At 41.7% G+C, this 12,030-nt stretch overlaps 1 protein-coding gene across 2 annotated transcripts in view; it reads left to right on the top strand.

The window, feature by feature from the left end:
* The window catches only part of SYT9 (synaptotagmin 9), a 189,817-nt gene extending 178,089 nt beyond the window's left edge, over positions 1-11,728 (top strand). For both annotated transcript variants that reach the window (XR_011995106.1, XM_072725732.1), the window contains exon 7: positions 9,520-11,728. Coding sequence is in view for 1 of the 2 variants with exons in the window: in XM_072725732.1 (XP_072581833.1) it covers positions 9,520-9,528 (9 nt within the window). In the remaining variant the exon portion in view is untranslated. The remainder of the gene's footprint in view (positions 1-9,519) is intronic.
* Positions 11,729-12,030: the final 302 nt, after the last annotated feature.

The following is a 12,030-nucleotide window of genomic DNA, read 5'->3' as shown; positions in this document are numbered from 1 at the left end:
ACCTTTCTTGGAAATAGAGTCTTTGTAGATATATTTAGTTATGTTAAAATGATGTCATACCAGGGGTGCCTGGGTGGCTCAGTCAGTTAGCATCTGCCTTTGGTTCAGGTCATTATCTCAGGCTCCTGGGATTGAGCCTCATGTGGGGCTTGCTGCTCAGTGGGGAGTCTGTTCCTCTGTGCTCGCTCTCTATGTCTCTCTAAAATGAAATCTTTTTTAAAAATGACATCATCCTGGATTAGAATGGGCCCTACATCCAATGACTAGTGTCCTTATAATAAGCAGATCATGTGATGAAGGCACAAAGAGAGCCAACAAAGAGAATTCAGGGTGATGGTGGAGCAGAAATTGGAGTGATACTGCTATGAGCCAAGGAATGCCAAGGATTGCTGGCAACTGCCAGAAGCCAGGAAGAGGCAAGGAAGGATTCTTCTGGAGTGCCTTTGGAAAGAGGAAGGGCCCCCTGACACCTTGAAATCAGACTTCTGGCCTCCAGAACTGGGAGAGAATAAATTCCTATTGTTTTAAGCCATCCAGTTTATTGTATTTTGTTATGAAAACCCCAGGACACTGATGCACTTGGTGCTGTAGCTTGGGCTGCCATAACAAAATACCATAGACTGGGGGGTGGGGTGTGTATACACAACAGATGCTTATTCCTCCCATTTCTGGAAGCTGGAAGTCAAAGGTCAGGGTACCGGCATAGTTGGGTTCTGGTGAGGACTCTCTCCCTGGCTTGCAGATGGCTGCTTTCTCCCTGTGTGGTGATGGAAAGAGAGAAAGAGAGCACTGGCTTTCTGGTATCTCCTGTAAGGGCTCTAAGCCCATTATGAGGGCCCTACCCCTCAGGACTTCATCTCACCCTAAAGTCCCACCTGAAAATATCATCACATTGGAGTTTAGGGTTTCAATATATGAATTTTGTGGGGTACAGAATTCATTCTGTAGCACTTGATAAAGCAGTCATTTTACATAATGTACTTTGACTTCCTCATCTGTAAAATGGGGGTAATAAGAGTATGCGCACGTCAGAGAATTGTGGCGAGGAGCAAGTAAATTAACAGATGTAATATTCTTAGAATAGTTCATATGAAATGCTGTGTAACATTAACTATTATGATGATTTATAAATCCAATCATTTTGTTTTGAAATTAAAATGCTCATTTTCATTTGTTCTTTGTTTAATTCTCAATTAGCTCATTAATTTGACAGATTATACTTCCCTAAACTGCTAAACACTAATTTCACACTTAATCAAATTCTCTTAAAAGTTCCAAATTAAAGAAAAAGCCTTATAATTTAACATAAAATTCTCCTACTATGTAAGTACCATTTAAGCAATCGATTGGCTACATTCCCTAAATATTTCAAACTGAAGTCACAAATTTAAAGTGTGATTATATCAAACGCTTCAAACATCTAACACAGTAGGTGTTATAAAATTATTCTCAAGCACTCTTAACTTTTTTTAATAAATTTTATTTTTGTAAGAAGTTTTAGTCTCACACAGAAAAACTGAGTAGAATGTATAGAGAGTTCCCATATAACAGGTGCATATATGCACATCCTCCCCCACTATTAGCATCCCCCACCAGAGTGGTACCTATGTTACAATCGATGACCCTACATTGACACATCAATATCACTCAAAATCTCTAGTTTGCATCATGATTCACTCTTGATGTTGTACATTCTATGAGTTTACACAAATATATAGTGGAATCTATCCATCATATAATGGAATGTATCATACAGAGTACCTCCATGTCCTTAAGATCCTCAGTCAGACACTGTTAACTCTCATAATGCTAATAAATAAAACCTTATACATTTAGATTAAATTACCTTAAGCATTTCAGCATCTTCAAAAAATAAATTTATGAACTCATATTGGATTTTCCTAAGCATTTAAATGTTGAATAAATGTAACTAGTCGATTATCCTAAATATATCCATTAAAATCATAAATCTGGTAATTTTATTATATTGTATTATTCAACACTTACCTCAAAAACATAAAGTAGATCACAAAATGTGTTATTGCACTGAAATAAATATAACCTACACAAAAGTATTATTCATCATTTAGAATTCTTATGTGTTATACTGTTCTGGTGTTAAAAAGTTAATTTTCCAAAGAGCAGGAACAAAATTATCAGTTCTGAGATGATAGATGGTTATTCAAAGGTCTGAGTCCCAAATTGCAAAGGTAGGATACTTGCGCACAGATATGGGAAAGGGCTGGATTGCCACCCCCTCCCCCAGGAAATGCCATCTCTGCATTAACAAGGCAAGTCTCTTCTAGTTGGCTTCTGCTAGCTGCACTGTCAGTGGAAGATAACACCAGGCTTTTTTAGTGGGATTTCATTTCACAATTCAGTGCATCTCATATATCCTAGGAACGTTTCAACTTTTACCCTGACCCAATTGTTTTTATAACTTTTTCCCCTTTTCTTCCTTGATTTGGGTAGATGGAATTCTGTATGAGTGTGGGCATATGTGCACACACACATACACACTCTATTTCTCTCCCTCCCCCCAATCATGGGACTTACAGTAAGCTTCTTTAAAAAAAATTTTTTTTTAATTTATTTATTTGAGAGAGAGGGAGGGAGAGACCACAAGCAGGGAGGAGGGGTAGAGAGAGAAGCAGACTCCCCGCAGAGCAGGGAGCCTGATGTGGGATTCAATCCCAGGACTCATGACCTGAGGTGTAGGCAGATGCTTAACAGAATGAGCCATTCAGATACCCCTATAGTCAAGCTTTGTTTTTTTTTTAAGATTTTATTTATTTATTCATGAGAGGCACACACACAGAGAGAGAGAGGCAGAGACACAGGCAGTGGGAGAAGCAGGTTCCATGCAGGGAGCCCGACTCGGGACTCGATCCTGGGTCTCCAGGCGCTAAACCGCTGAGCCACCAGGGCTGCCCTATAATCAAGCTTCTTGATGAGACCTCATTTACTCTTTTCTTGCTCAATGTCCTGTTTCTCTAGTCATTTGGTGACAATTGCAAGCTCCTCAAGAGTATGGTGTGCATTGATCATCTTTGAGTTTCTAATGGTCTGCACTTTGGTCTGGTGCTCAATAAATGTTTGTTGAATGAATTAATGAATAAATTTAATACATTATAAACTTGGAGTAGCAAACTCTAAATACCCTCCATGCAACTCCATCAAGTCGAGTAAGTTTTGCCTTGCCATAATTCCCTAACTTGCCCTTTCATCTGAAAACTCTGACAGCACTTCCCCAGTACCTTTTTAATGACACCTCACTTTCAGCTCTTGCCTCTTGCTTGTTTCTGCTGAACCTTCTCAGTAACAGTGTACACGTCACTCATGCCAACACTCACCACCTTTCCCCTATTGGTTGACTTGATAGTGGGTCTTAGTACACTTTCCTACAAAGTCTGGACTGTTCAGAATTATTCTTTGAATTGAAAGTCCTTTTTAGAAAGGTGCTGTGATGGAGTTAGCATTTAGGGGGCAATGACTTGCCATCCTGATCATGGTACTTAAGAGCATACATTTGGAACCATAAACACATGATGTCAGACCCTGTCTCTGCCATTCACTACCTTTATTTGGCCTTTCTCAGACTGTTACCTCTGTAAAAAATGTGATTGTAGCTTCAATCATAGAGAGTCCAGGCAAGAATTGAAAGAGATAAGCTATGCAAAGCTCTTGGGATAGAGCAAAGTGCTGGAGTGCTCCACAAAGAGTAGTTATTTCCCAAGTGGATTCCCCTTTTCCGGCTATCACCCCAGTCTTCTGACTGAAAGTACAGTTACATTCACACATCTCTAACCTGATTTTTAAAGGGGTAAGGGGCAATGAACAAAGAACGCATTGGAGAAAGAATAAAGATGCTAATCAGATTCTAAGCAGGAGGGCATGATATTTCCTTATGTGTTTTGCATGGCAGGGCTAAGTAATAGTCAACAAAATTACAAGATTTTTATGGTTTTTAAATAAAAATTTAAAGTACAAGCTTAATGATAATAAGCCCATGTAAGATTGAATCATGTAATGAGTCACTTCAATTTCTGACAAGCTTCTTAGTTCAAAGCCCTTAGATACTTCCTGTAATCAAAACCCATTTTCAAATTCACAGGAAGATATTATCTAATGATCCACCCAGTCTTTTCATGTTCTTAATTTGGGGTCAGTTTCAATGGCCTGTCTCACATCAGCTGTCATTTTTATGATCGAAATGTCACTTCACATTACAGTTTTCATTGAGACTGTTCTCATCTTTGGTTTCAATTCAATTTAATTCAAATAGGATCTGTGTGTCTCAGGACAATTGAATTCACTTCAATTCCCCTCTGTTCTGATAAGATTGTAACCACTACTTCCTATTGATGCCACTGAAGTTCCTGATACTTTCCAAATCTCTGGCGCTGCCAGGGAGGCCACTGGTCAGATAACAAGGACACTGCTGCTTCCGCCCCCGTGAGATGGGCTTGGTGCCGGCCCTGGAACCCACTAGGCCAGCCTTCTGGCCACCAGTGTTTGCACCACCATTGCTGTCTCTGGTGCTGGTGCCATAGTCTCTACCACCACGTCCCCCCTCCCCTTTAAAACCCTGCTGAGTCACTGCTCTTCTGAACTATACAAAAATCCTTCCATACACCTCATTTTATAAAAATCTTGCCCGAGAAACAGCCCATTCGGTTATAAGAGTTTGGAAAAGTGTTGTAACTTACTTATTTTGTTTTCTTTGGTTGAGTTTTTCCAGTCTTTCCCCCCACAAGAGACACACAGAAGGGGTTAGGCCACAGCAAAGTTCACCCATGCCATACTCAAAATTGTCCTTCTTTTGTGACAACAACTATTTTTTTCACACCTGAATTCTATATCTGACTTTCCCTAGGAGAAGTTCATTTCCAAGAAGCTTCTCTTGCAAGACCCTTAGTAGAGATGACCCTACCATTCCAGCAGACATTGAAATTCCTTTATCCTGTAATTTTGTGGGCTGGCAGACCAAAAACATCCTGGGGCCTTCATGGCACTGTCCGAGTAGAAACAAAAGGATACTGGGACCAGACAGGATCAGAGCCTGGAAAATCAACCCAGCTAAAGAAGAAGATAATAGACCACTCCACAGTATTCCCAGAGGCTGAGTTTGACTCCAGCTAGTTGTATGTGCAAGGAACCTCACCAAGTGAGCAAAACCCAGCTATGAAGGCAAGTCAGAGCTGGCCCCTGGCAGCGTGGGCTCTGCTAATAGTATCCCTGGGTATGGAGACTGATAAAAGATTGGCTAAAGTCACAGCCCAGCCCTTTATGCAGGCTTCAGGTGACGCCATAACACACCAGGTACAGAGATGGTTCCTAAGACAGGGAACTTTGGGAGAGCTCTACCCAAAGCAGTGTGAAGGGCTGCTCAAATGGAGAGGAGAAACTAAGGTGAGAACAGGGAAGATTGAGGTTGTACGTAGAGCTGAGGGAGCAAATGAGGTACACACGCAGGTCACTAGCCAGAGGAATCCCAAGAAATGGAATAATGAAGTTGGAAGCCATAAGTGGACTGTGGCACCTGCTACATGTTACTGACTCAGACTAAGGTTCCTGAAAGTTCCTTAATCTCAGTTACAGTATCTAAAAAAACAAGGCAGAAGCTCAAATGTATAGACTGGACTTACAGAGTGAATTTAGGAATGATGTAATTGCTGAAGCATTGACTTTGAAGTTAGAAGTCTTGAGTTCAAATTCCAGCTCTGACACTTAGTAACAGTGTGGCTTTGGGCAAATTAATCTTTCTATATGTCTGTATCCTCCAGAAAGAAACTCGTAGATCTTTGTTTAAGGATTTGCAAAGTTCATATCCTGGTGCCTGGCACATAATCTGCACTCAAAAACTGAAGGAATATGGTACATGGCCTAGTTGGCTAATAGCAACACAACTAATTCTTTGGTGGGGCTAAGCCTGTTGACAATTTGCCTTCCTAGATAAAAAGGACTGAGGGACAGGGGCTGGCAAGCTGGGCCTGCAGGGTCTCACAACTGAGAGAAGGGGCCCTGGGAAGATCCTGCTGGATGTGGGGGGATGCAATGGGAAGGAGATCCATTCATAGGCTACTCCAGCATCAGCTAGTCTGGGAAGGTTGTTTTGAATCACAACATAAGACAAATATCCACTCATACTTCCCTTCTAGACTCAGAAAAGAACATCCCTTTCCCAGGGGTCTGGGTGTGCCCACAGCCAGGCACACACTTCAGAGTCAAGGGTTACAGTCAGACACGGCTGTCCATCTACAACGTATGCTCTGGCTTTATTGCTTGCTCTAAGTTAGAGCCTCACGTGTGAACATTTGACCCATGAAATACAATCCATATATTTCTGTTTCAGAATGTTTGTGGCCCTCCCATAGTTAATACATATGTTTTTTTGTTGTGCTGTGTCCTTGGGAGCGACTCTGGTTTTCTTTCTCTCTAGGCTGGCAGCATTAATACCCTTAATCTGTATTGGAACGTGCCCTGAGTTTAAATTAAATCGATGTTGCACTGAGTGTGAGACAGGAGAGATCCTGCTGCTCTGAGGCTGGGCTCCCCTGAATGAGCCCATCCTTCCCAGCTTGAAAACAAGGAATGGATGTTGTACCACAAAGACCCCAGCCACCCACCCACTCCTCTTCCTACCTTATTTCCTTCCTCTCTACTCCTCACACCAAATCCTACCTATTCCTCCAATGCGCCATATGCTTTCCTGCCTTTGTGCCTTTGGATGGGCTCTTTCCCCTGGCCAAAACGGCGTTCTCTCCTTCTCTCCTGATGGACTCTCCTTTAGACTAAATGGCCCAACTCAACTTATCTTTCAGAATCCCCTTTGTAGACCTCCTCAGGCCCCTCGTCCTTTCCTCCTCTTTGCTCCTATGTATTCCACGCACACCTCTGTTACTCAGCTTCTAACCTTGTAACTTCTCCCCCTGGGAGCCCTTTGAAAGTGGGGTATGTGTCTTACTCGTGGGATCTGTATCCCCAGCATCTATCACAGTGCCTGGCTACATTAAGAAATACATGCGTGATTACTACAGCTTTGTAGTATATCTTGAAATCTGGAATTCTGATACCTCCAGCTTTGTTCTTTTAAGAGATTGCTTTAGCTATTCAGGGCTTCTGTGGTTTCATACAAATTTTAGTATTATTTGTTATAGTTCTATGAAAACTGTTATTGGTATTTTTACCAGGATTGCGTTGACTCTAGATCGCTTTGGGTAGTATGGACATAATAACAATATTAATTCTTCCAGTCCATGAGTATTAGAATATCTCTCCATTTGTTTGTGTTGTCATCAATTTCTTTCATCAATGTTTTAGTTCTCAGAGTACAGATATTTACCTCCTTGGTCATGTTTATTGCTGGATCTTTTTTTTTTTTTTTTTTGGTGTAATTGTAAGGGATTTTTTTTGAATTTCTATTTCTGCTACTTTATTATTAGTATATAGAAATGCAACATATTTCTGTATATTAATTTGTATCTTACAACTTTATTGAATTCATTTATCAGTTCTAATACTAATAGCTTTTTGGTAAAGTGTTTAGAATTTTCTATATATAATATCATGTTATTTGCAAATAGTGTAAGTTTTACTTCTTTCTTGCCAATTTGGATTCCTTTTATATCTTTTTTGTCTGAATGCTACAGCTAGGACTTTCTTACCATGTTGATTAAAAGTGCTGAGAATGGACATTCTTGTCTTCTCCCTGATTTTAGAGGAAAGCTCTCAGTTTTTCACCACTGAATATCATTTTAGCTTCAAATTTGTCATATATGTGGCTTTTATTATGTGAAGGTATGTTCCCTCTAAACACCAAATGGCATGGTACTGACATAAAAACACACATAGAGCAGTGGAACAGAATATAAAGCCCAGAAATAAACCCATACATATATGGTCACTTAATCTATGACAAAGGAGGCAAGAATATACAATGGGGAAAAGACATCACTTCAATAAATGATGCTGGGAACACTGAACAGCTACATGCAAAAGAATGAAACTGGACCACTTTTTCATACCATACTTAAAAACAAGCTCAAATTAATTAAAAACCTAAATGTGAGACCTGAAACCATAAAACTTTTAGAAGAAGACAGGCAGTAATTTCTTTGACATTGGCCTTAGCAATATTTTTCTAGATATGTCTCCTCATATGCATGCAACTGGTGTTCAATGTTAGAATGAAAGTTAATTGCCATCTCTGTTAGAAAGGCATGCATCTCAATGGCATAAGCATTCTGGAATACCCTTTTCTGAGCATGCTTGTCCACTGGGGGAACAAAGGGGAAACAAAAGCAAAGATAAACTATTGGGACTACACCAAAGTAAAAAGTTTTTGAACGGTGAAGGAAACCATCAACAAAACAAAAGGCAACCTACAGGATGAGAGTAGATATTTGCAAACAATATATCCAAAAAAAAAAGGTTAATATGCAAAATATAGAGAGAGCTTTTGTAACTCAACACAAAAAAGAAACCACCACAAATAATCCTATTATAAAATGAGCAGAGGACCTGAGTAGATATTTTTCCAAAGAAGACATTCAGCTGGCCAACGGACACATGAAAGGATGCTCAATATCACTCATCAGCGGGGAAATACAAATCGAAACCATAATGAGATGCCACTTCACACCTGTCAGAAGGGCTAGAATCAAAAACACAAGAAATAACAAGTGTTGGTAAGGATGTGGAGAAAAAGGAACCCTCATGTGCTGTTGGGGGGAGTGCAAATTGGTGTGGCCTCTGTGGAAATAGTGCGGTGGTTCCTCAAAAAATTAAAAGTAGAAATGTCATATGATTCATAATTCCACTAAACTCCAAAGAAAATTCCAATATTCCAAAGAAAAACACTAATTTGAAAAGATATATGCATCCCTGTTTATTACAGCATTATTTACAATAGCTAAGATATGGAAGCAGCCCATACACACACACACACACACACACACACACACACATACACACACACACACCACAATGAACTCTGATTCAACCATAAAAAAGAGTGAGATCTTGCCATTTGTGACAACATGGAGGACCTAGAAAACATCATGCAATGTGAAATAAGTCAGAGAAAGACAAATACCATATGATTTTACTTATATGTGGAATCTAAAAAAACAAAACACGTGAATAAACAAGTAAAAAAACTCTTAAATACAGAAAACAAATTGGTGGCTGCTGGAGGGGAAGCAGTGGGGGGAATGGCTGAAATAGGTAAAGAGGATTAAAAGATACAAACTTCCAGTTATAAAATAAATAAGTCATGGTGATGAAAAATACAGCATGGGGAATATAGTCCATAATATTATAATAATGTTGTATGGTGACAAATGGTGACTACACTCATCCTGGTGAACCCTGAGTAACATATAGAATTGTGAATCAGTATGTTGTGCACCTAAAACTAAAATAACACCATATGTTAATTATACCTCAATTTAGAAAAATAAAAAATATATATATAGATGAAAACCAAAGCATTCTTTCTGTTTCTTCTTCCTACAGAAACGATGACCATCGGTAAGAGGATTGTTTGTGCCAAGGACACAGTGGGACAACCACCTTACAAAGATCTTAAGTAACTTTTCTCATCCAACAACACCCAGACGACTCCAGTGACCAAATGCTGAGCTGTAACTACGGCAATAACTGGCCCTCTTTCCAGATTAGGTTTGGCGAATATGAGCGTTCTGGCCATCTTCAAGTGGCCTAAGGTGGTGTGGGAAGCACGGCTGTCATGGCCAAGAACACGATCGGACTATGGAAGAAACCACCCGATGTAGTGAGAACACTAAGAGTACCCTCGATCACTAGGATTCTTAGTGATTAACATGAGGCCCTTGGTGATGGGGCCATAGCACCTGCCCTGGCAACGTCACTCTGACATGATATTTGCTTGGACGCCCTGGAAGGACAGAATATTTAAAAATATATCCAGGTGCTAAATAGGCAGCAGATCCAATTCACACTGGACTACCTTTGAGCTAAAAAGAAAATAACTTTACCCCAAAAAGTGCTTCAGCCTTGCAAGGAATAGCCCCAGGACAGTAAGAGGATAAACAGGCTGTTCCCCTGGAGAAAATCTAGTGCAAGGAGGGCTGATTCACAGCAAATTCACTGCCCCCTCCCATGCATATGGCAGAGAGTTGATCATAGTCCTCTCTGTGCTAAACCCAGATTCTGAGGAGTCAGAATCCCTGACAGTGTTTTCTAGATGGCCAGCAGCCACTTCCTTGCAACTGGTGTTCAATGTAGAATGAAAGTTAATAGCCATCTCTGTTAGAGAGGCATGTGTCTCAATGGCATAAGCATTCTGGAATACCCTTTTCCGAGCATGCTTGTCCACTGGGGGAACAGCCACAGGGACAGGTGTACCGTTATGTATAAGTTGATGGAGAGGTAACACAACCCTCCCCCGGAGGAAGGCACAATTTTTGGACCTTCTTGGCCTGAGTGCTTTCTGGGGTATTTCCATATGCAACAGCCCAGGGGCATAGCCTTGGGCAGCCACAAACAGGCTTCCTTTCACTTCCAGACACATATATCACTTTCATAGCACTTGGGGAATGGAAATACCTACAAGAGTGAAGGTCAAGGGCTCTCCCCGGGTATCTCATTCATTACGCAGCTTCCTTTGTGACCACATCAGCCAACCCACTGCCAGCTCTGCTCCTCATCCTCATTGCTTCTGCCTCCATACAAATGAAACCAAAGGCCTTAGCATACCTTGGGGCGGGGGAAGGGGGGTGGGTGTTACCTAGTGGTCCTCTCTCTCCTATTATGGGTGCAAGGTACCCCAACCACACATTGCGCCACTTCTCCAAGATAACATCCTCGGAAGCTCATTATCTTCATTTGAATTAACGTTTTGCTGTGGGACTAACTGGGTGGAAGCAGGATCCTTGCATGTCTGCAGAAAGTTCTTACTGTGGCAGCTGCCTGGTGCAAGAAACTCTACACGGATTTCACATCTAAAAAGGAGAGAGGCCTTTGGTTGTGTGAGTCAGTGTTACTACACTGTAGCTTCACGCATTCCCCAGCCTGCCTAGTCCATTTCCATCTCTGATTGGCTTTCAACCACCTGGATCCAAAGAGAAGCCAAGGTTCTGCCGGTGTCTGATGATGTGAGAAGAATTCAACTTTCCTTGCCCAAAGTTCCACCCTGCCTGTTCCTCCCCATCCAGACATCCTCCACCTACCAGTGTTTCGAACCAAAGCATGAAGGACATGTGCCAGCAGGATAGCCAGCAGAAAGACTGTCTCTAGAGCCAGGCAGATGAGCCCAGAAGAATGGTCCCAGAGAAACCAGACTGGCCCCAATAGATAGCAGGCAGCCGTCTCAATAAACTTTGACATGTCCTTGGCACTAAGAGCCTGGGTAGGAGATCCTGGGGCAGCTGTGCCTATTGTTTCCCCCCTACCCCCCAAAGATCTTCCTGCCCAGAGAGCTAGCAGCCCTGGGTACTACTGAGTATGTTACTGGCTTGTTGGTGTGAAACAGAAGGTGGCTTTGTAGAGGCTAGCAGGCAAAGAAGCCCGGCTGCATGGCAGGCTGGTGGCTTTGTGTCTAGAAAGGTTAGCCTAGCCAGTCCAGCTGTGGCCAGAGGCTGTTTCTGGATTTGAACTCCCCGAGCCCATCTGCTCCTCTGCCTCTGTTCTCTTGCATTCTGTTTGGTTTCCCTTTAGTTTCCTAGTAAATGTTCCTTTTGAAAAATTCCAACTTTGTCTCATTGAACTTGGGGGGAAGAGGATTCTCCAGTGTCTTTCCCAGGTTAGAGAAGGGAATTAACATGCCTTGAAAAAATGGGAATGGCAGTGAGAGGGTCAGATCTTAGGAAAAGACTTTGGGGAAAGCTGGTGCCAAGAGATGGGAGAGGCCAAGTGTCTCCCCCACCCACCTGGCCCTGATCCTCAGCCTCTTCCTCAGCCCCTTGCTGCCTTTGTCTTCAAGCTGATCTGTCTCAGATGTGTGCAGCTGCCAGAGCATCTCCCCAGCAGCATACTGGGCACATTCAG

Source organism: Vulpes vulpes, chromosome 11 (assembly GCF_048418805.1).
Source record: "Vulpes vulpes isolate BD-2025 chromosome 11, VulVul3, whole genome shotgun sequence".
NCBI classification, from domain to species: Eukaryota; Metazoa; Chordata; class Mammalia; order Carnivora; family Canidae; genus Vulpes; species Vulpes vulpes.
Note: the sequence above shows the minus strand (reverse complement) of the source record. Positions and strands in the feature narration are given on the sequence as shown.